The sequence below is a fragment of the Phocoena phocoena genome, chromosome 8 (assembly GCF_963924675.1).
Source record: "Phocoena phocoena chromosome 8, mPhoPho1.1, whole genome shotgun sequence".
Lineage (NCBI taxonomy): Eukaryota > Metazoa > Chordata > Mammalia > Artiodactyla > Phocoenidae > Phocoena > Phocoena phocoena.
In genome coordinates, this window is record NC_089226.1 from 97,179,373 (window position 1) to 97,202,870 (window position 23,498).

At 55.8% G+C, this 23,498-nt stretch overlaps 2 protein-coding genes across 7 annotated transcripts; one reads left to right on the forward strand and one right to left on the reverse strand.

Annotated features, from left to right (window-relative positions):
* Positions 1 to 2,201: 2,201 nt before the first annotated feature.
* SLC39A13 (solute carrier family 39 member 13) lies at positions 2,202 to 8,971 on the forward strand. Of its 4 annotated transcripts, XM_065881971.1 has the most exons (10): positions 2,202 to 2,270; positions 3,749 to 4,057; positions 5,920 to 6,033; positions 6,338 to 6,459; positions 6,846 to 6,950; positions 7,062 to 7,151; positions 7,938 to 7,988; positions 8,316 to 8,448; positions 8,620 to 8,719; positions 8,813 to 8,971. In XM_065881971.1, the coding sequence occupies exons 2-10, from the start codon at positions 3,757 to 3,759 to the stop codon at positions 8,886 to 8,888; spliced, it is 1,092 nt and encodes a 363-aa protein (XP_065738043.1). In that variant the 5' UTR covers positions 2,202 to 2,270; positions 3,749 to 3,756; the 3' UTR covers positions 8,889 to 8,971. The 4 variants fall into 4 exon arrangements, with proteins under 4 accessions (XP_065738043.1, XP_065738042.1, XP_065738044.1 ...); XM_065881970.1 differs by lacking the exon at positions 2,202 to 2,270 and having other exon boundaries at positions 3,757 to 4,057; positions 8,599 to 8,719; positions 8,813 to 8,888; XM_065881972.1 differs by lacking the exons at positions 2,202 to 2,270; positions 6,846 to 6,950 and having other exon boundaries at positions 3,757 to 4,057; positions 8,813 to 8,888.
* Positions 8,972 to 12,191: 3,220 nt separating this feature from the next.
* Positions 12,192 to 20,171, reverse strand: PSMC3 (proteasome 26S subunit, ATPase 3). Of its 3 annotated transcripts, XM_065883215.1 has the most exons (13): positions 20,162 to 20,171; positions 17,875 to 17,948; positions 17,530 to 17,613; positions 16,789 to 16,914; positions 16,243 to 16,347; positions 16,071 to 16,133; positions 15,666 to 15,803; positions 15,081 to 15,224; positions 14,823 to 14,971; positions 13,848 to 13,944; positions 13,488 to 13,633; positions 12,535 to 12,616; positions 12,192 to 12,378 (listed from the first exon to the last, which is right to left on the reverse strand). In XM_065883215.1, the coding sequence occupies exons 1-13, from the start codon at positions 20,169 to 20,171 to the stop codon at positions 12,268 to 12,270; spliced, it is 1,329 nt and encodes a 442-aa protein (XP_065739287.1). In that variant the 3' UTR covers positions 12,192 to 12,267. The 3 variants fall into 3 exon arrangements, with proteins under 3 accessions (XP_065739287.1, XP_065739288.1, XP_065739289.1); XM_065883216.1 differs by lacking the exon at positions 20,162 to 20,171 and having other exon boundaries at positions 17,875 to 18,130; XM_065883217.1 differs by lacking the exon at positions 20,162 to 20,171 and having other exon boundaries at positions 17,530 to 17,609; positions 17,875 to 17,922.
* Positions 20,172 to 23,498: the final 3,327 nt, after the last annotated feature.

The following is a 23,498-nucleotide window of genomic DNA, read 5'->3' on the forward strand; positions in this document are numbered from 1 at the left end:
AAATTTCTGCATCTCTCTTTTCTCACTCGTCCATATTTGGAAGCCCCTGGCAGATCTAATTCACTGGTTTTCTTTGTTTTTTCCTCCAGAACTCTTCTTTTTATTTATTTATTTATTTATTTACCTATTTATTTATTTATTTATGGCCGCGTTGAGTCTTCATTGTGCGCGGGCTTTCTCTAGTTGCGGTGAGCGGGGGCTACTCTTCGTTGCGGTGCGCAGGCTTCTCACTTCGGTGGCTTCTCTTGTAGAGCACAGGCTCTAGGTGTGCAGGCTTCAGTAGTTGCGGCTCATGGGCTCAGTAATTGTGGCACGCAGGGCCCTAGAGCACACAGGCTTCAGTAGTTGCAGCACATGGGCTCAGTAGTTGTGGCGCACGGGCTTAAGTTGCTCCGCAGCACGTGGGATCTTCCCGGACCAGGGCTCGAACCCGCGTTCCCTGAATTGGCAGGTGGATTCTTAACCACTGCGCCACCAGCGAAGCCCCTAATTCGCTGTTTTTAACAGCCACACACTAGTCCACCCATTGTCTTTCTACTTGGCCCTCCCGGCTCATGGTCATCTTCTAGAGTCCCATCCCCACCCCCCAATACGGAGTCTGATGGTGGAAATTCCAGGCCAGGTGAGAGGAAAGAGCAGTGAGAAGGCAGCAAGTGGTGTTTCTAGCTGGGTCTTGCCCATCCCCTTGCTGGTGGCCAGCAGCCCTCAGCTCCTAGAGGCAGGAATGCTGACTGTGTTATCGTGAAATCATTTGTATATTGTGAAGTGCTTTGCATATGATGGAGTGATTTGCATATATGGGGGGGCGCACCTTAGAGATCCCTGAGCAGCATCCCTGAGTGTCTTCCTCCCTTTGCAAAGTAACCAGCACAGGGCTTCCACTTCAGAACTCAGGGAGCAGAACAGGAGGGCGTCCCTGTAGACCTATGGGCCTGGCGGGTGAGGGAGACACGGGGCTTTCAGAGGAAAGCTGATCCCGCCTGGTAGGAGTTGGGGGTCTAGGAAGGGCAGATGTTGGAGTGTGAGGTGGAATCGGGCAACTGGTGCAGCCTGTGGGAGCCCTGTGCCCTCAGAGCCCCTGGTAAGGGAGAGTGACACAGGACGGACGAAGGAATTACCGCATGAGGCAGATGAGGGTCAGAGGCTGGGAGACTCCCACCCTGTCACAATCTCTGCCCCAGTGAGTACCCAAGTGCCCCTTGCTGAGTATTATATGGTCCTGGCTGAGAAGAATGCAAAGTGTAAATGCCAAGGCAGATTCCCATGACCCTATAAGTGAGAGGTGCTATCACATGCTCTGGGTTCAAGGACACCCAGGTTTGAATCGTGCTTCTGCCATCTGTGCTATTGTGTGACCCTGGGCTAACAGTATCCATCTCAATGGGATAGACTGAGGATTCAGGGAGACAATACACGCAGAGTGAATGGCACGTCGTAGGTGTTCAGTAAATTGCAGTTATAATAATGCTATTGTTTGCTGCCCCAGTCTGAGGTGAGGGAAGCACAGAGCCTTTACTCCCCCAGGTTTGGGGTTACCAGCAGCAGTGTCAGGCCACCGTGCATTGGACTCCAAAGGGTTACAAGCCCTGGAGACAAAGGCCTGAGGTTCCCAGTGAAAAACCAAAGCATAAAAATAATTCGATGAGTAAGAATAAAATTCCCTCTTCTGAGGTTCCCGGGGCTAGGCCCCTCCCTGCGGCAGGCACTTCCCCTTTCCCTTGCTCATGGAGGAGCCAGGCTGGGCTGACTCAGAGCAGGAGCGCCACAGCCATCCTCCTACCCAGACCCCGTCCCGGGACGGCGCGGTCTGGCAGCAAAGCGCGCCCCCGTGCGGCCGCGGCTGGGACTGCCTCCCGAGAGAGGAAGCGGCGGGCAGACCCGCAAGCGCGGCCACCCAACTGCTCGCGGTCACCGCGGGGCGGCCGTCTCCGCCCTGCGCAGCCGGACTGTGCTGTGTGCCCGCGGGGCCCCCACTTCCGCCCGACCCTCCCCGCCGTCCCGGGCCCGCCCGAGCGGAAGTGCGCCAGCCTCCCGGGTCCCCCATGGCCTCGAGGCGGAAGCGCTCTCCCACCGCCGCTCCCCACGACCCCGCGGCGTTCGGTGCGTCGGGTTCCGGACAGGTCCCGTGTGACGTGGCCGCACGCTGGGGGCGGCTCCGGGCCGGGGGCCGGGCGGCCAGGCCGGGCGGGGCAGAGCCGGGGCGGGGCGCTGTGCCGCAGCTGGATGGCCGGGGCCGTCCGGAGCGCCTCCGCCGCCGTCGCCGCCGCACGGTGAGTGACCGCCGCACCCCCAGGGCCAGAGCCCCTGACGAGACGGACTCTGCCGATCCCCTTGCCCCCGACCCGGCCTGTCCAGATCAGACCTGGGCCTCTCGCCCAGAGCCCGGGAGTTAAACTTCCTTGGGCTCTTCTCCCCTGTCTCCCCACGCGTCGCTCCCCATCTCTCCCTTTCTCTCCGCCTCCGCATCCGTCTCTGGCTCTCTCAGTCTTGGCTCTCCCGCTCTTGCTTCTGCTTTCCCTCTGCTCTCCGACTCTCTCGGTACCCCCTCTCTTGTCCCAAACTTGTCCCCTCCCCTCTCCTCAAACTTGTCCCCTGACCCGCCTCTGCCTCCAAGTCCGGCCTGGCGCAGTCCTGCCTTTGGTCCCCAGTGGAGCCCAGAGGGTTTCATCAGGGTCCCGTTAAGGCCTGGAGGTCCTAGACCCGAGCATCTTTTCCAGCTGCTTTCCCTCCCTCCCACCTCCATCAGCAGATGAGGAAACTGAGGCAAAGACATCACTGGCTCAAGGTCACAGCCAGCATGAGGGAGGGCAGACCACATTTAAACCTCATGCCTGAGCTTCCAGGTTGAACTTCCGTCTTGGTTGACTCACATCCAGATCCTGTGATCCGCCTGCTGGGTACACGCTTGCTGCCTGGTGCTCCTGGGCTCCCGCAGCATAAGGAGGGGGTTCTCTGTGCCTCCTCCATGCCAGGCACGCTCACCTAATTAGCAAGCTCATCTCATTTTCACCACTGTGTGAGGGAGGCAATACTCATCTCCCTGCTACAGACGAGGAGACTGAGGCTCAGAGAAGGGCTCTAGGGACTTGTCCGCAGTCAAGCAGCTGTAAATGCAGAGCACAAAGTCAAGGGCGGGTCTTCAAAGCCTGTGCTCTGCACATCTGTGAGGCAGCTCCTAGCTGAAGAATCCTCTCTCTTCATTCCCACCTCCTGGCTGTCTCCGTGCCCCAGCGATATTGGACTCATTTCCTAGGAAAAAGCCCTGATGGTCTCGAGCTAGCTCAGCTGCTTGGTTTCCCCACCTGCGCCTCCTAACATTGCCCCATCAAGCTAGACTGTGCTGGCCGCCATCCCTGGGGGTGTCCTCACTGGGGCGCATCCTGGCAGCAAAGCCTCCCCTGGCAGCCAGACACCCAGCTGGGCCGGGCCTACCGGTGTCTGAGGGGAACCCAGCCAGCGCCTCACCCTGTCATTAAGGAAAGTTTAGCCTCAGGCGGACAGGCTGACACACAGCCTGGAACTGGCTCCCAAGGAAAAAATGTGTGCTCCTTGGGAGTGGGGTGTGGTGGAGCAGAGCCCTTTTGCTCTGTGCACCCATCATTGGGATCCTCAGAGGCCCTGGGGGAGGCAAGCAGGAGGGCAGGTGCCATGGCCGCTGGGAGTGGGGGGAGGGTTAAGATGCCACGTTTCCTAAGCAGGTGTGCGGCCAAGGGTGGCAGCTCACGTAAGTGGCCTTTGTGTTTTTCAGCACGTGGCATGCCTGGATGTCCCTGCCCTGGTTGTGGCATGGCGGGACAGAGGCTCCTCTTCCTCGCTGCTCTTGCCCTGGAGCTCCTGGGAGGGGCTGGGGGTTCCCAGCAGGCCTTCCGGAACCGGGGGGTGGCAGCGGCCTGTCGCCTGGACAATAAGGAAAGCGAGTCTTGGGGGGCCCTGCTGAGTGGAGAGCGGCTGGACACGTGGATCTGCTCCCTCCTGGGCTCACTCATGGTGGGGCTCAGCGGGGTCTTCCCATTGCTCGTCATTCCCTTGGAGATGGGGACCACGCTGCGCTCAGAAGGTGAGTGGCCCTCCTCTGGCACCAAGGGGCAGCCGATGGCGCGGGAAACCTGCTGCTGCTCTCCCTGGGAGGGCCGGGTCTCTGGTCCCGAGTGGCAGTGTGTCTGTGGTGGAAGGTGGGGACCCAGCACAGTTCCTCACCTTGGTCCAGTGAGCCAGGGTGCGCCGTGCTCATTTGTTCATTCGTTTGTGCATCTGTTTATTCTGAAAGATGAAAGTCAGCAAACATTCACTGTGAAGCAAGAAACAAGGCTGGGAATCGGATGCCGGGCTGCCTGGGTTCAAATCTTGGCTCTGCCACTTACCAGTTGGGTGGTATTGGGCAAGTTCCTTAACTTCTCTCTGCCTTAAGCTCCCAACCTTAAACATGAGGATAATAATAGTATCTACCTCATAGGTGTTATTGTGACGATTAAATGAATTAACGTCGGCAAAGCACTTAGGAGACGGCCCCGGTGCAGGGACGGGGCTCCGTGTTCGCGAGCCAGTGCTGGGCGTCGCGCTGCCTCTCGCTTCAGTCCCTGCTCACAGTGCAAGAGGGCGCTCAGACCCAGAGCCCCTGGGGCAGCCTCACCCAAGAACACGCGAGAGGCTGGTAGCTGGCCTGCCTCTGGAGAGGGGCGCTGGGAGGTGGGTGCAGGCCTGGCAAAGGCTTTTCCGTGGCTGCGCATGTGTCCATAGGTGACATGCTATAATGAAAGCTAAAGAAGATCAGATGGGGAGCTGCTAAAAATGCAGGTGCCTGTCACCCCCACCCAAGAGTATGACATAGTAGGTCTGGACCAGGCCCCGGGAATCTTTGAAATGAGGGTCCCCCAGGGGCTCGTGCTGCCTGCCAGGCTCCAGGAACTGTTCATTCAACAGATGGTTATGAACGCAACTGTGCCAGGCACTGGGCTGAGGGCCGGTGCCCCAGCTGTGAACAGGGCCCTCTTCTTCTGTCTTGGCCTGTGTATCAGTTCAGCCCCTCTCATAGCATCCCTGAGAGGTCCACCTAGGGAGGACTTGGATTATTAGCTCTATTTTACAAATGGGGAAGCACAGGCACAGAGAAGTTCTTGGAGGAGCCCAAGGGCAACACAGCCTGGAAGCAGCAGCTTCCCCCTGGGACCCCACCCCACCACCAAGCTGCCTCTTCCTCTGGGCCTCAGTTTGTCTATCAAACCAAAGGCCCCCTCAGGGCACTTCTAACTCTGGATGTTGCACGTCCGCACAAGTCCTCAAATCTCTGCCACTTTTCTGAGAGTAACAGTGGCTGAGAAGAGAAACAATCCCACTTCATAAGCACTTGCTGTATGTATTGTTGTTTAATTCAGGGGTCCCCGACCCCCGGGCCGCACAGCAGGTGAGCTGTGGGCAAGCGAGCGAAGCTTCATCTGCCGCTCCCCCTCGCTCGCATTACCACCCCCATCCGTGGGAAAATCGTGTTCCGCGAAACCGGTCCCTGTTGCCAAAAAAGGTTGGGGACCGCTGGTTTAATTCACACAAGATCCCTATCAGATAGATACAATTGTCCCCAGTTTACAGATGATGAAATTGAGTCCCAGAAGTAATCTGCCCAAGGTTACCACCTGGTGCGATGGGGAGCTGGGACCTGTCAGGCTCCCAAGCCCAGTCTCTTAACCCTGAAGCAGTAGTGGCTCCACAGTCGGCCCGCAGGTCGTGGTGTATTCCTGCTGGGCACCAGCCCTTACTGGGACTGAAGGGTTGGGGACCCAGGAAGGCCAGCAGCCCATGTCCAGCCTTCTGGAGACTTGCAGTCTGGTTGGGACCACACTAGGAGCCCAGTAAGCTGGGTGGGGCAGAGGTCAGGCCAGGGGCTCTGGTGCCCCAGTTCCCAGGTCCCACATCTCTGCCTTGTAGCTGGGGCCCGGCGCCTGAAGCAGCTGCTCAGCTTTGCCTTGGGGGGACTCCTGGGCAATGTGTTTCTCCACCTGCTGCCCGAGGCGTGGGCCTACACGTACAGTGCCAGCCCTGGTGAGTGAGACCACAGGCCGGGGCAGGAGGGTGGCAGGCGATAGGTGGGAACTGGCGCCCATGCCCAGGGATGGCCTAGGCCCTGCCTGCTCTGCAGAATGACTGTGAGGGGGTTCTGGACGTCTGGCAGGGGGACGTGTCCTGGTCCCAGTGCCCTGGTCCCTATGGGAGTTCCTGGGGCCCAACTGCCCCACCAGCCAGTCCTGGCACCCTGCCCCTGTCACTGCCCTGGACTAGGTCCCATCCCAAGTAGCCCCCTTCTATGCCCTGGCTTGGCCTGGTGTGTCAGTGCTGCCCCCTGCAGGTGGTGAGGGGCAGAGCCTGCAGCAGCAACAGCAACTGGGACTGTGGGTCATTGCTGGCTTCCTGACCTTCCTGGCGCTGGAGAAGATGTTCTTGGACAGCAAGGAGGAGGAGACTAGCCAGGTGAGCCCAAAACCCCAGAGGCTACACAGGTCAGCCTCTGCTCTGTGGTGGTGCCAGGGCCTGGAGGCCCAAGTTCTGAGTCAAGCCCTGAAAAGAAGGTCTCTTGGCCCTTTCCTGGGAGCTCTGGGAGGCCGGGCCAGCTTGTTTGGAAGGATCTGGGCATCAGCCCCTGCCGTGGCTTGTTCTCATGGACTAAGAGTGAGAACAGTGCGGGAGGCAGAGGGTCTGCTGGGTTTGGGGGCACCCGGCTGACTGAGCAGCAGAGTCCAGCCAGGTAAAAGGGGTGTTCCCTTTGTATCTGTTCTCCACCTTTCACTCCCTTTCTGTCCACCCTGGCCGAGTGGGGGGCATCTAATGTCACGTCTCCCTCCTTCTCCTGGCCCTAGGCCCCCAGCAAAGACCCTGCAGCTGCGGCCGCGCTCAGTGGAGGCCACCATCTGGCCCAGCCAGCTGCAGGGCCCGGCCTGAGCGCCGTGGTCCGGAACATCAAAGTGAGTGGCCCGCCCAGGGCCCCCTCCTCCTGCAGCCGCCCCACCCCAAGTGGCCGGCCCAACTCAGCCCTGCCTGCCCGGCTCAACCCAGCTTTCTCTCCCCTCGCCCAGGTCAGTGGCTATCTCAACCTGCTGGCCAACACCATAGACAACTTCACCCACGGGCTGGCTGTGGCTGCCAGCTTCCTTGTGAGCAAGAAGGTGAGTGGGGCTGGGGCAGTGGGACCCAGGCCCTTCGGTGGGAAGGGTGGTGCCTGTGTTAACCAGTGGGCTCCACCTCCAGAATAGGTCCCCAGGCATCTCCTTGCTCCCTCCATCACAGCACCCTCATCCACGCCTCCCTGCTGCTCTCCTGGACACGGCCTCCTTCTGTCTCCACCACCGACTGGTCTGTTCTTGCTGCGAACACTCCTTGTTGGGATCACAGTCCTCTGCCAGGCTGCTATGCTTGGCCCCTGCCTGCTTCTAGATGCTTCTCCCCCCCCCCCCACCTCCTCCCTCTGCCCTCTGCACTTTGGCCCCAGGGTCTGCCTACTCTTGGACTGGCCAACCTCTGTCCCCTCTGGTAGCCTCCAACTCACTGTTGCCTCTGCTTGGAATGTTCTTTCTTCCCCTCTGAACTGCTAGCCCCTCATCCTTCATGCTTCAGCTTGAAGTGCACGCTCTCAAGGAGGCCTTTGCTGACCCCTCATCTCAGTTAGGCCCATCATGTCCCATGGCACCCAGTCCATCCTTTCCCCATAGCACCTGTCATGGTGTGTAATCACATGGTTCTTTGTCTGTTTACTCAATCCTTGCCTCTCCACTCCAGGCTGTTAGCTTCTTGGGGGCAGGTTCCTTGTCTGTTTTATTTGCTGCGATATTTCTAGCAGCCAGATGGTACCCAGCCAGGGCACCCAGAGCAGAGTAAATGTTTGTAGAATGAGCGGACAAGTGGGTGCCCTAGCCCTCGGCACAGACCCCACAGACTCCTTCCCCTCCCTGCAGATTGGGCTCCTGACCACCATGGCCATCCTTCTGCATGAGATCCCCCATGAGGTGAGTGCCAGAGGGTTCCCGTGATCGGCCATGTGGGTGTGGAGCTGGGGGCAGGGATTCGGGGTGGGACTACCCAGCAATGGTGGGCTTGGGCGGCTGGACCACAGAGGCTTGGAGCTGCTCAGCCTACTAGGCTGCAGCCACCGTTTCAGCTGTGCTCCAGCATCCTCGGGACGGGGGGCCCAGCCGAGGGGATGCGGGCTGGGGCACGGGGTGGTCCCAGCTACAGGGCGGGTGCAGGGGGCTCGTTGTGTGTGTCCATGCCTGAGATGCTCAGGGGATCTGGCCCCACTGGGGCCCAGAGTGATCGTCTGGACCTCCCCTCAGGTGGGCGACTTTGCCATCCTGCTCCGGGCCGGCTTTGACCGATGGAGCGCAGCCAAGCTGCAGCTCTCGACGGCCTTGGGGGGCCTGCTGGGCGCCTGCTTCGCCATCTGTACTCAGTCCCCCAAGGGAGTAGGTACGGGCATGGTGGGTGGTGGCGGTCAGCAGAGGGGCCCCAGCCAAAGGGCACAGCTGCCCTGACCCTGGTGTCCAGGCCAGATTCTGCCCCCCATCCACCCCGCGGGAGGGAGTGTAGTACACATGGCTCCCCTGGACTCCCAGCCAGTCAGGGCTTCTCTTGCTGCAGAGGAGACTGTGGCCTGGATCCTGCCCTTCACCTCTGGCGGCTTTCTCTACATCGCCCTGGTGAACGTGCTGCCCGACCTCTTGGAGGAAGATGACCCATGGTGAGCTACCCACTGGCACTGCCATTCGCAGGGCCTCCGCCCCCGGCGTCTCGGCCAGTGCCACCCCCTGAGCCCCTGCCCCTCTCCCCACAGGCGCTCCCTGCAGCAAGTGCTTCTGCTCTGCACGGGCATTGTGGTGATGGTGCTGTTCTCAGCCTTCGTCGAGTAAACTGTCCCTGACGCCCCACCCCCTGCACAGCAATAATAGACTCAGATCGACTCTGTGACCGTGTGTGTGTGTGTGTGTGTGTGTGTGTGTGAGGCAGAGTGAGCGAGTCCTCCGAACTGACAAGAGGATGGGGTGTGTGTGGTGTGCATGTGACTGTGTGCAAGACCGACACTGTGATCCCTTGTGTGCTGGGCCCAGGGCCCGATGCCCACGCCTGCCCCCAGCCACACTGCGGTCTTCTCTCCTTGGCCCCCCTGTCACCTTGCACCCCCTGGAGTCAGCAGTGAGGAACAGGAACACTGGTCCCAAGCAGAGGCCTCTGCCCACCAGGACACCAGGAGGAGTGGGAGCAGCGCAAGGAGCCCAGGGCTGCAGGGAGCCCCAGAGCTGTCTCCTGCTGGGGCCTCATGGGTCCCTGGCCTGAGGGAGTGAACCTCTGCACATGGGCACGCAGCCCTGGGCAGCCAGGAACCGAGGCTGGGGCACCTCCTCTCTGCTGTGTCCAGTGTTCTGGCCCTTCCTTCACCAGCTCCAAGGCCAAAGAAAGGAGAGGCAGGTGCTCGTGTAGCCCCCAGCGCCACTCAGCACTGACAGTCCTACCCCTCCCAGCATGGAGCCGGGAGATGCTTTCTAAGACCTTTTCCCCATGGCTGCTTGCCCTGGCCCAGCTTCTGTTCCCCCAGGGAATGCTCCCTGGCAACGCCAGCGGCTCTGCCACCTCCAGCTGCCAAACAGCAGCCAGCAGGGCAGCGAGCAGCCCCGGGCCAGAGGCTTCCCAGTCGGCTCAGGGGTGCTCGTGCCAGCACAGGGTCCAGGCGGACACTCGGAGGGCAGGCAGAGAGGGAGCAGTGGCTGCCACCACCCCCACCCCCCCACCCCCGCCCCCGGCTTGGGCCCCTTTTCCTGTCCCACTGTGGGTGGGGCTAGGCGGGGGTGGCGAGGGCTCCACATTGTCAGCACTCAGGAATGTGCTCTGGGGATGCTGAAGCCATAATCCCCAGCTATTTCCCTTGGCTGACGCCCAGGTACTCAGCTGGCCCACTCCACAGCCAGGCTCCAGCCCTGCTACTTGACCGTGGGCGTCTTGAGAAGTAGCCATCAAGAGGGTCTGAATGGTTTTACGGCAGTTTTGCTGTGGTTCCATTTGTATCTGTAAATACCTGTTCTATAGATGAGATGCAAATAAATATACACAAACCGGCTGCCTCTGTTCTGCATACCAGAGCCCATGGTCAAGCAGGGCTTTTCCGGCCACCCCGTGCTCCGGCCAGTTTGGCTGCTCTGCGGGCCCAGCTCCCGCAGGCTGCCCAGCTGGTCTCCACCGTCATCCCCGCCCTCTGGGCCTCCTGCTTCGTCTCTGAGCTGTTACTTTTGGGGTGCTTCTCACAACAGGGTATACATTTCATGTTTCCCTGGTTTATTTTGTTGTTAGCTTTTTATGCCAATAAAACAAGCCTGGCTCTAGGCCATTATAGCCCGCGTCACCCCCAAGGGTGGTGTCCTCATAGACCTACGAACCAAGGGCTTTTTCCTGGCCTGCCCCCTAAGTAATTTTAACCGTGGAAGGGAGCTCCATCCACAGTCATCTCCAGGTTTGGCCTCTATGAAATGTTATTTTTCATTAAAAAGAAAAGGAAAAAATGAGATCTTTATTCTAAACCATACCCTCACCACCAGTGAATATGCTAAGAATGAAGACAGCATCAGGCCCAGGGGGAGCTGCTTCCCCAGTGCTGCTAGGGGAGAGCAGAAGCGGGAAGTGGAGTCCCACTTCCTCTCCTACCTTCAGCAGGCTGTTGGCGGACAGCGCGTCCACGCCACGTCACGGAGGCTGTGAAGCCCAGACGGGCTGTATCCTCAGCTGGGAGCGCCTGACTCAGTATTTCCAGCAAAAAGGGCTCTGCTTCACCTGACTGTGACACGCCCAGGACCTGGTGGCCTGACAGAAGCGAGGAAGGAACCCAGGGCTGTCCTGGCAGTCCCCTGGGGCTCCTCGTGTGTTGGGTGACAGTTGCACGTGCACTCTGCCCGCTGAAGGAGGCAGTGGGGCCCCACTTATAAATGAGGACCCCAAGGTCAGGGGTGAGGGTGGCGCTCGCAGCTTCACGCAGGTGGGCGCGGGGGGTCGGGGTGAGAGATGCAGGAGTGGGGGCAGCTAAGCCCAGGACAGGGCCAGAACAAGAGCACTTCCGAGGCTGTGCTGGGGCTCCTCCGGGGGAGCGCAATGGGGGTGCACCCTGACACTCAGGATGGCGGCTTGGAGGCGGTGGGACTAGAGAGAGGGGAACTCCAGACAGGCCGGCAGTCAGTAGCTCTGTGACTGTGGTCATGTCCCTTCAGGGGAGGTGATGGGAAAAGGAGGGTAAAGGGCTTCTGCCAGGGGGCAAGTGAGAGCTGATGGAGAGTTCTAAAGGGCTGCTGCTTTGAAAGGCCATTCAGGGGGTGGTTAAAGCTGCTAAGACAGCACAACATAAACTAGGCTTTATTCTTACTCCTGGGTTTGAAGCCTAGCTATGCCATCTAAGAGTTGTGCAGTCCTGGCCCAGTTGCTCGAAATGCATCTATAAAGCGGGGCTACCCTATTGGTAGTTGCTGTGATTAACTAGATAAACCCATGCACACGACCTGCATAGCATGTGGCTCAGGGTGAGCGCTCAGTGAACGGTGAACCACGAGGTCAGGTTCCAGGTCGGGGAGCTGGGAGGCTGGTAGACATAAGAGGACCACCAAGATGGTAAAGGAAACTGACAGGATGTGGAGCTGACGGCAGAACTGGGGGTGGGAGAGAACACAGCATGGCCACGCTTAGGCCTAAAAGGGCTCTCGGAGTAGATCCTGCTCAACATTGATTTTTCAGCCAGAGGAAACGGGCCAACAGCTAAAAGGAACGTGTAGAGAAACAGGAGGCTTGGGGGCCAGGAAACAAGGGAGCAAAGACCCAGAGCCAGGGCTTTAGAAGGAAGCGAGGCCTAGGGCCAGAGCACCAAAATTCAAAAAAGAAGGGAAAAGCTAGTCTGGCTTCCCTTCAGGCCCCTCATACTAGAGCTGCAGCACCACAGGCCTCAAAAGCTCAGAGAGGCGGGTCAGGGAGTGCGGAGAGCGCTCTGGAGGGACGTGATGGGGGAGGCAGAAGACCCCGGGGAACAGCTGTGGCACACGCCCACCCCTCCAAGAGGGCCTCACCCCGACAAGGCGTTTGAGGCCCTAGGCTGTCTCGGGTAGGAGCACCTGGGGAAGGGGCCTCCTGCATCTGCCCCCACTCCTCTACCCAGAGTCCAGGGAAGGCGAGCCAGACAGGTGGTGGCAGGAACCTGAAACCATCCTTTATTACGAATTTTAACCAGCAAGAGGCCAGAGAACAGGTGTGGCAGGCGACCCCTTAGGCGTAGTACTGCAGGTTGGCTTTCTTCTTGGCCTGTACCTCCAGGATGCCCTCCATGTAGTCCTCGTGGGTGAGCTCTGTGGCGCCCCTGCGCAGCGCGATCATGCCCTGCAGCCAGGACAGACAGGCTCTAGGGCGCCTCCCCAGACCCCCAGCCCGGCTCCCAGAGGCCTCCACCTTCTCAGCCTCTTCCCCTCAGCAGCCGCCAGCAGCCTGCCCGGGGGAGGAGGCACGAAGCGCCCAGCCGCTCGGCCCACCACTCACCGCCTCCACACACACGGCCTTGCACTGGGCCCCGTTGAAGTCGTCTGTACAGCGGGCCAGCTCCTCGTAGTTCACGTCAGGGCTGGGAGGTGGGGAGGTATCACAGGGTTCAGCCACTTACGGGAGTGAGTGGGGGAGCCCACGTCCTCCCACGGCCTCCGTCAAGCAGCGAGGTCCACTCGCCGCCATCACAGGCGACTCCCTTCCCCACTGTGCCTTGTTCTCTTCTCCACACGAGGGGGAGAGGAACGGAGGTAGGTCAAAGCAGATTAGACCAAGTCACTCCTAGTGTCTCCTGAGCGCTAGCATTCTAGAAGTCTGCACCTGAGACTCGGGAATTCAGCCTGAGGCAGGGGAACAGGAGGTTGTGGAGACAGAAGAGCCATCTGTCTGTCTCCCAAGCAGCGCGGGCCCTGCGTCAGCACAGCGCTGCTGCTGCCACTTACTGATCTCACGCGCCAAGTACCGCACTTGACATTGCCGCAACCCCGTGAGGCCAGAGCCCTTGTGCCCAAGTCCCAGATAAGAAAACTGAGGCTTAGAGGGGTCACGCCACCTGCTGATGGTCACACAGATCTGAACCCAGGTCCACCTGGCCCCTGGCAGGATTGCCCTGGGCCATGCTGGGCTGCGTTCATCTGCTGGGGCAGGGGTGGCCAGGAAACAGGGCCTCCAGCCTGCACACCTTCCGACCATGGGGGAGGGCTGTGTGGGGGGGTGTGCAGGTGGGCCCCAAGGAGCAGAGCACCTTCAGTTGGGGCCTGGGCCCCAGCATGATTCTCTGTCGGGCACCTGGGGAGAAATGGAGGCCAGCGTGTGGAACAGTGCTCGGTGTGAAAAGGGACATGGAGAGGGGGAGAAGCTAGGCCTGGGGAAGGTCAGTACAAAGAGGACAGAGACAGCTCTGCTGCTGCCCCTTCAGGTCTCAGCGCCTTGCTCGTGTCTTCGCCCACCTGACATTCATCTTTCGGGAGTGGATCTGCATGATTCTGGCCCGGGCCTCCTCGTTGGGCATCGGGAACTCGATCTTGCGGTCCAGGCGGCCTGAGCGGAGCAGGGCAGGGTCCAGGATGTCCACCCTGTTAGTGGCTGCAATTACCTGAGCAACAGGAGAAGCAGAAACTTGAAGGGTTCACAGACAGGCAACAGTCCTGGCCACGACGGGCAAAGAGGTAGCTCAGGGTCCATATGAAACGGCAGGGAATATTCGACACCGACCCCAATTCTAATTCTAGCTCCATCAGTTAGATGACAGAGAAGATCCCCTGACCTCTAAGCCCCACGTTCTTCACCTGTGAAGTGACAATACTCACCTTCACTTGGGTGTTCGGCTGGAACCCGTCCAGCTGGTTCAGAAGCTCCAGCATCGTCCTCTGTACCTCCCGGTCCCCGGCCTTCTCGCTGTCAAAGCTGGGGCACACAGGAGGTCCAACACACCGGTGAGGACACAGCTCAGGGAGAGCCCTCCTCTCCTCCACCACCAGAAGCCCAACCCAACCCATCCAGGGCAGGGCAAAGTCTCACTCAACTTGGGGCCCCCAGCCCAGGGACCAGCACAGAAATGGTGTCAGGGACTGGAGAAGCTCCTGGGATCAGGTGCTGGGCTTAAGATAAAACTGAGCGAAATCCACTGCCTGGCCTATGCCCCTAATGAATGTGTCATCATATCTGAGCTAAAAGTTAGAAATACAAAGGTCTGGCCCAGACTTGGCACGTGACAAGGAGCCCAGGCAAGCGTCCCTGAGGAAGTGTCCCCTCAGGCTGAGATCTGAAGGCTGAAAACACATCGGCTGGGCAACCAGCCAATGGAGAACAGGGGAAAAAGAAAAGCACATTCCAGAGAGGAAAGAGCAGGTGCAAAATCTCCCCCACCAGACTGGGCCTGCCAACTGAGGGGACACTGTGGAGGGGGTCCAGAGGGAAGGGGAAGGCAGGGACAGGATGAAGCTGGAGGGGAGCAGGGGCAGCCACACGGGGGCCTTGCAGGCCACGGCAAGCCCAGCATTTATCCCAAGAAGCAATGGGGAGGCCCAGGAAGGAAAAGCAGGATCTGTTTGCGTGAGGGACTGTGGGTGCTGCTGAGTGAAGTTTTGAAAGGAACATGCTGGTAGCTGTGAGGAGAAAGGATGGTCAGGGGAAAAGAAACGAAGCAGGGAGGCTACTTAGAAGAAAATTTAAAAAGTACAACCACAGGAACAGAGCGTCCACCATCCCAGGGGGAGTAGGGAACAGGGTGGGAGAGCTGGAATTGACAACAATCCCCTTGGTGGCACTCAGCACCCCCTTACCGCTTGGTGCCGATGGCATCCAGCTCATCGATGAAGATGATGGATGGAGCTTTCTCCTTGGCCAGGGCAAAGGCATCCCGGACTAGCTTGGCACCATCCCCAATGAACATCTGCACCAGCTGGGGGCCAGCCAGCTTCAGGAAGGTGGCCTGGGGCGGGGGTGGGGTTGACACGTCAGGCCAAAGGCGCGAGGAGAGGCCCCTTCGATCTGAGCCGCTGGCAGAGCCTTAGCCTCCTCACCCCTCCCAGAGTACTCACCTTGGTCTGTGCAGCACAGGCCCGGGCCAGCAGGGTCTTCCCCGTTCCTGGGGGCCCGTACATCAGCACCCCCTTTGGAGGCTGGATCCCTAAGTTCTCAAACTTCTCCTTGTGGTTCATCGGCAGGACGATGGCCTCCACCAGCTGCCGGGAAGAAGTCCTGGGTGAGGACAGTGAAGCCCTGTGGGCTCCTACAGTCCAACCCTGAATCGCTTCAACCCCTACCTGTAACCCTCCTTCTCCAATTCAGAGACACTGCCCTCTCCTTCCCCCACATCCAGAGGACACAGAATGCTGGCTCCCACCACGGCTGGCTATGGACTCCCCGAGAACAGATGGATATGGCAGAAAAGACACTGGGCCAAGAAAAAGGAGCCTGAGTTCCAGTCCTGGCTCTGGCCCTAACCTTCTGTGATCCTGGGCAAGTCATTCGGTTTAGGAGATCTCAGTCTCCTAAACTGTTACATGGTCTCCTCCTTGCCTCCCTAGGATGCTCTGAGGATAAGAGGCACACGGGGGGAAAGTGCTCTGGTCACTGAAGTAGAGAAATACAAAAGGCTAGTGAGGCTGCCATGCCTCCCTCACCTCCTGAATCTGCTTATCCAGGCCCCCGATGTCACTGTATTGCTCTGTGGGCCTCTCGTCCACCTCCATGGCCTTCACCCGCGAGTCGTACTCTGTGGGCAGGGTCTCCAGGATCAGATAGGAGTCTTTGTTCACACCCTGGGGACACAGCACAAAGACTTCAGATTTGTCTCAGCTCAAGGCCTACCTAAGTGGCTGGGTGACAGGTGTCTACAGAATGAAAGGCAAGATATGAGAGTGGGCAACACAAGAATCAAAGAGCAGGCAGACACGCTCTCAGACTCTGCAGGCTGCTCTGCAGACATTCAGGACCAACAATGACCTGGGCCTGGGGCAGGGGCTCAGCTAATCAGTGGGAGAAACCTCGCTGGAAAAGCCCTGCCTGGGCTCAGGGACACCACTCACCACCAAGTCTCCTGGCTTCAGCTTTTCAGCATCCACCAACCCAATCACAGGCAGGAAGTATGTCTGTAGGGAAGATTCCAGGTGCCGCCTCAGTTACTGCCCTTAGTAAGGCTCTCTGTCCCACATCCACCCTTCACCCTCCTCAGTTCTCCTATGGCTGGGCCAGGCTCACCTGTCGTGTAGAGGTTTTGATCACTGCACACTTGCCCTTCCTCTGGGAATCCAGGTCAATATTGGCACCATCTTCCTCTTGATCGTTGGGATCAACATCTAGAAGCTGGAAAAGGAAAAAGCTCAGATCAAGCCCAGCTCAGTTCCTTGAACTCTCCAGAGCCCAGTGCTCCTGAGGCTGCGGCAATCTCAACACTGGCAGGGCTGGCCGTCCCTACCTCACTCCGCAGACTAGCCCTGAGCCCAGCAAAGGTGTGGTTAATAAACCAGATTAGTAAGATCTCTGCTCAGGTGTTGCTTCTCTGCAGAGCTCATCTACCCCCAGGGAAAAATAACCAGTAGAAAAGGAAACATGCGAGGCTTCCAAGGCTTTTTCAGGCCCTATGTATCTCCCTGGAAATGCACACTGGAGAGGAAACCCTAGGAGGTTTAGCTCTTACATGCAGTTTAGGCCTCAAAACACCCACCCACTCTTTCCCCAGTGGGCCCATCACAGGCTGTCCCAAGCCCCACTGACCCCTCTCTTCCCCTCCACATACACACACACCTCGATGACGTTGGAGACCAGGTACGGCAGAGTCTTGTTCACTTTGATTTTCTCACTGTTCTCTTTGATTTTGTCCTTCATGGCTTGGAGCTCGTGGGTGACTCGCAACACTTCGCTCTTCATGATCTGGGATGAGGGTGATTGGAGGCAAATATTCAGCTTTAGCTCAGCTTATCCTAGGGCCTTGTAACTGGTGAGCCTTATCCAGGCTGCCTGGGGGACCCTCCTGCCCCTCTTCACTCAGCTCTAAGGCTCTCTGAATGCTCAGCGCCTGTGTCCACAACCAGCAGAGGTCAGAACAGGAGACCAGTGTGCAAACCTCCTGGTGAAGTATTAGTTGTACTAAAGGGAAAAGAGCAAGACTTTGAGTCACGCAAACAGATTTTAGGTTCTGCCTTTTGTTACAGGCTGCGTACTTCACCACAGTAAAACAAACAAAAACTCTCTGAGCCTCAGTTTCCTCATCTGTAAAATGGGGAAAGGATTCTCGAGAGGAATACTTAAAAGACCTTGCTGGGAAAGGCAGTCTGATGATTCCTTCTCTCAGGCCTGGTTTCCCATCACCCTGTCCCTCTTCTGGTCCCTTTTAAAGCTTAGTTTTCTTTTTTCCTGGTCCGAGAAGGAAACCGCGGTCCCCACGCCTCGCCTAGGGAGGCCGAGAACGACGTGAGCGAGACAGGTGGATCAGCAGGGCCTGCTGTGTGCGGGCTTCACTGCCTGACATAGGGGCTGTGCGCCCACCTTGATTTCACTGTCCAGCAGCCGCGTGCGCTGGATGATCTCTTCTGTGGACATCTTGAGTACCTCCTCCCCGATTCCATCTTGCTGTGCAAAACAAATTCGTCTTTCTTAAAGTCAGGTTAGTTAACTCAGGACTGCGAGTAAGCCCACTCACAGCCTCAGTTAGCCCACTCCCCGCCCATAAAACCAGAATGGAGGAGTCGGGACGCCTGCCCACATCCCAAGCGGTACCAACCCCGGGACCGGGCTAGACCTTGAAACCCCCCCAGCCACCGCCTCCGCTTCCGCCACGTGCGTCTCTCCACTGGCCCCGGCTCCAGAGCCCCCAGCTCTCCCGGCGCGCACCTCAGCCTCATCCCACACGGTCGCCATCTTCTCCTGCCGAGTCACTGGACTCTCGAGTTTCGGCAGCAGATTCACTCCCTACAGGAGAAGGCCGAAGATCAGACTGGGCAATAGCCGGGGCGAAAGGCTAATATTATCTCTCCTCACGCCTGCTCTTGATTAGTGCCAGACTCCTTCTCCAAGTCCTGACTCTTGACGAAATTAGCTTGGGCCAGTTGCCACGGCGAAACTGCTTCTCCGACTTAAAAGATGAAGCCGAGACGACAGGACCCGCCTCCACGGCTCCTGAAATGTTCTCGCCCCAGTCCTGTTGATGCCGGAGCGAGAGGCGAATTCGTTATTGGCTGACACGAGCAGTGGGGCGGGGCCTGGATAACAAATGGAAAGGAGAGGGAGAAAAGACGGGAGCGCCCCGCAGGGCCCTTGGGAAATGTAGTCCTAATCTGGCGGGTAACTGAAAGGGTGCTTTTGAAGGAGGTTTTCAACCTCAAAATCTGGCCCAGTTAGGAATTAGGGGATTCCCCAAAGTGGGTGGGCCTCGTCCATCAGTCGAAGGCCTGAATAGAACAAAAACCTGACCATCCCCTTAGATAGAGGGACCTTCTCCTGCCTGACGGCCTTGAGCTGGGACATGGGTCTTTTCCAGGCTTGGGACTTGAACTGAAATATCATCTTTTTTTTTTTTTTTTTTTTTATGTTGGGGGTAGGATTTTATTAATTAATTAATTAATTATTGCTGTGTTGGGTCTTCGTTTCTGCGTGAGGGCTTTTTCTAGTTGTGGCAAGCGGGGGCCACTCTTCATCGCGGTGCACGGGCCTGTCACTATTGCGGCCTCTCTTGTTGCGGAGCACAGGCTCCAGACGCGCAGGCTCAGTAGTTGTGGCTCATGGGCCTAGTTGCTCCACGGCATGTGGGATCCTCCCAGACCAGGGCTCAAACCCGTGCCCCCTGCATTAGCAGGCAGATTCTCAACCACTGAGCCACCAGGGAAACCCTGAAATATCATCTCTTATAGGGTTTTGTGTCTGCTAGCTTTCAAACTAGAATTTACACCATCAGCTCTACTGGTTCTCAGCCCTTCTGATTCAGACTGGAACTAAACCATCAGCATTCCTGGGTTTCCAGTTTGCCAATTTACCCTACAGACCATGGAGATTTCCCAACTCCATAATTGTGTGAGCCAATTCCTTATAATAAATCTCTTTATATATATAATATATGACTCCTATTGGATCTGGAGAACCCTGATGAATATACCTCTTAGAGTCTGTTATTGTGAAAAATGTTAAATATATTAAAAAGTTGAAAGAATAGACAATGAGTACCTGTATATCTTTCACCTAGATTCACTAACTGATTACATTTTGCATTTGCTTTTGCTCTGTTTGTGTATGTGTGTTTTTCTGGACCATTTCAAAGTAAGTTGAAGACATCATGACACTTCACCTCTAATATTTCAGCTTGTGTCTCCTAAGAGTAAAGACCTTCTAATATGTAACTACAACACATTATAGCATAATATATTGTTATACCTAAAGAATTTAATATTGATGCAGTAATATCTAATATATAATCCATATTAAAATTTCTCCAGTCATCTCCAAAACATCCCTTACAGCCTTTAAAAAAAAATCCTGGGCTCCCCTGGTGGCACAGTGGTGGAGAGTCCGCCTGCCGATGTAGGGGACATGGGTTCATGCCCCGGTCCGGGAAGATCCCACATGCCGCGGAGCGGCTGGGCCCGTGAGCCATGGCCACTGAGCCTGCGCGTCCGGGGCCTGTGCTCCACGACGGGAGAGGCCACAGCAGTGAGAGGCCCACGTACCGCAAAAAATAAAAATAAAATAAAATTTAATTTAATTAAAAAAAATCCTGTATCAAGTCAAGGATCATACACTGCATTCAGTTGTCAGGTCTCTTTAGCCTCCTTTAGTCTGGAACAGTCCCCCAACCTTTTCTGGTCTTTCATGACATCAACATTTTTGAAGCATCCAGGCCAGTTGTCTTGTGTAGTCTGTTCTCAACACAGCAACCAAAGGAATTATTTTAAAGCCTCATCAGATCATGTCACTCCTCTGCTCAAAACCCTGCAGCAGCTGCGAGACTCAGAGTAAAAGCCAAGGTCCCTCAACGGCCCCAGGTCCCTACAAAGGCCCAGGGCCCTGCAGGTTTTTGCTCTCCCATGATTTTCTCCGGGACCTCGACTCCCACTCCTTCCCTCCCTGCTCACAGTTACAGGGCTCCTTGCTGCTCCGTGACCAGGCCAGGCCAGCTCCTATCTTGGACTCTGTTCCATTCTCCTGGAATGTTCTTTCCTGGATATTTTCTTGCTTCACTCCCTTACCTTTGCTCCTTCAAGTCTTTGCTCAAATACCTCCTTCTCATCCAGACCCACACTCACAGCCTTTTAATGCTGCAGCCTGCCCTGCTGGGTCCTTCCTGTCCCCACGCTCCTCAACCCCTTACCCTGGGCTGCGCTTTTTTTTTTTTGCGATACGCGGGCCTCTCACTGTTGTGGCCTCTCCCGTTGTGGAGCACAGGCTCTGGACGCGCAGGCTCAGCGGCCATGGCTCACGGGCCTAGCCGCTCTGCAGCATGTGGGACCTTCCCGGACCGGGGCACGAACTCGTGTCCCCTGCATCGGCAAGTGGACTCTCAACCACTGCACCACCAGGGAAGCCCAAAAACTCCACATTTTTTTTTTTTTCTCTTGGCCGCACCAAGCATGTGGGATCTTAGCTCCCCAACCAGGGATCAAACCCGTTCCCCCTGCATTGGGAGAACAGAGTCTTAACCACTGGACCACCAAGGAAGTCTGCTCTTTTTTTTTTTAATTATATATTTTTAGTTTGAAAATAATCTCAAACCTAAAGAAAAGTTGCAAATACAGTGCAAATAATTTTTTTTCTTTCATCATTTGTGGGAAAATTGCTGACGGGATACCACATCACCTCAAATACTTTGGTGGGAATTTCCTACAATCCAGGACATTTTCATACTTAAGCACAATACAACCTTCAATATCAGGAAGTTAACCTTGATATGTTTCTACCATTTAATCCTCAGACTGCATTCAAATTCCACAAACTATCCCAATAATGTCCTTCATAGCACTAAAGGACATACTGGTTCTGGACTTGGATCCAGTCCAGAATCAAGACCAGAATTAGGCATTGTATTTAGTTGTAGTTCTTTAGTTTCTTTCAGTCTGGAATTGTTTCTCAGTCTTTCCTTGGCTTCATAACCTTGACACTTTTGAAGATTACAGTTACTCTGTAGAATATTTCTAAATTTGTGTTTATCTGGTGTTTCCTCATGATTTTACCTTCAGGTGATTCATCTTTGCAGGAATAGAGATACTGAGTTTCTCACTCCATTCATTCAGGTAGCAGTTGATTTCATTTTGTCCCATTACTGGAGATGTTAACCTTTCTCACTTGATTAATCTCGTACCTGCAAACCTTCTCCACTATGAGGTTAATTGTTTTCCCCTTGAAATTAATAAGTATTTTGTGGGGAAGTACTTTGGAACTATGTAACTATCCCATTCTTCTTCATCAAATTTTTAATTTATTCATTTATTTATTTACATCAGTATGGATTCTTGTTTTATCCAATAAATCATTGCTATGGACTGAATGCTTGTATCCCCACCTCCAAATTCATATGCTGAAGGTTTAACCCTCAATGTAAGGTATTTGGAGATGGGATCTTTGGGAGTTAATTAGGGTTCAATTAGGTCATGAGGGTGGGGACCTCATGATGGGATTAGTGACCTGATAAGAAGAGGAAGAGAGGAAGATCTTGCTCTCTCCCTCTCTATACATAAGCACAGAGAAAACGCCATGTGAGCACACAGTGAGAAAGTGGCTGTCTGCAAGCCAGGAAGAGGGCCTCACCAGGAACCAACCCTGCTGGCACCTTGATCTTGTACTTCCAATCTCCAAACCTGTGAGAAAATAAATTTCAATTGTTTTAGCCACCCAGTGTATGGTATTGTGTTATGGCAGCCTGAGCTGATTAAGACAGTCATTATTAATGGGCCAGTGGGAGCCCATTCATTCTGGCTCCTGTGACCTTTTGGGTTATCTTCATCATTCTTTCAGCTTTCTTTGCTTTCTGACATAAGATATTCCAGGTTCATCTTGTACTTTCCCTGGTCCAGGCCTAGAATCAGCCATTTCTCCAAAGAGTCTTGGTTCTATTAGTGGAACATGGTATTTAGAAGCCAATATCTGGGCGCTAGATGTGCTCATTGCTACTGGCATGTCACTCCCAGGCACGAGTGCGCGCACACACACACACATTTGTAACTATATTTATTTCTCTATTAAGCTATATATTTAGAAATCCAATAGTTCACACTAATCTCTACAATTCCAATTCAATATGACTGGGTCCCTTTGGTTTTCTCCCTTTCATTATTTGTAACTCTCTTCTTCAATAGTGACCTGTCACCCATTACCTTTAATATGTTTACTTATTTGATCAACCCTTCTATGTAATCAAATTCTCATTGCCACTCCCTTCCAGGCACAGATCCTTCTTCAATCTGTCTTTGTTCAAATGCCCCATTGCATGCCCTATTTGCTCTACTCAAGCTCTAACAGGGAATTCCCTGGTGGTCCAGTGGTTAGGACTCTGCACCTTCACTGCTGAGGGTGCAGGTTCAATCCCTCGTCAGGGAACTAGGATCCCACAAGCCACGTGGCTCGGCCAAAAAGTTTAAAAAAAGAAAGAAAGAAAGCTCTGACACCTCACACCCAACCTTCTCCCACTTGGGTTTCTCCTTAGCCCACTTAGGCCGAAACAGCCCATGCCAGCTGCCCACCTTACCTGACTTGGTCTCTGACACACTGCACTGGACCATATTCCACCCACCACCACCACGTGGATGCTCTCCTCACTTTGCTCAGGCGCCTATGCTAAGCCTTTCTCCTCCAGGCTGTCCTCATCACCCTCCTCTGACTCTGACACACCACACCAGGCTGCCCTGTGCATAGCTGCCCTCCTTGTCCTGTTCAGGCTCCAGCTCCCAGACTGCCCATCTGCACGGATGTCTTCCTCACCTTTCTTGGCCCCAATACCCAGCACCAGGCCTTGTCCTCATGTGAACTCCTTTCTCCCCTTACTTGGGCTCTTACACTTCAGGATGAGGCACCCGTGTGTGTGGGGACCCTTCTCTCTCCACACAGGCTCTACCTCCCCACACTGGGGCTTCCCTTGTGTGGACACTCTCCTCACCTAGTTGGGCTCCGATATCCCACACCAGGCCACCCCTCCACATGGATGCCTGTCTTGCTCTGTCCCACCTAATGGTTTTAGGACTGACAAGAAGAGAAGGGAATGAAGATGAGGAAGAAGAATGCTGCTCTATTCTTTATTGTTCCAAAGCACTTATCACTTTTGTATTAGTCTGCTAGTTTCTGACATTAGTTTCACAATAACAAAATACCACAGACTGGGTGGCTTAAACAACAGAAATGTATTTCCTCACAGTTCTGGTGGCTGGGAGGTCCAACATCAATGTGCCAGGAAAGCAGGTTTCTGGTGAGGCCTCTCTCCCTGGCTTGCAGATGGTTGCAGTAAGACTGTGTCCTCAGACAGTCTTTTCTCTATGCAG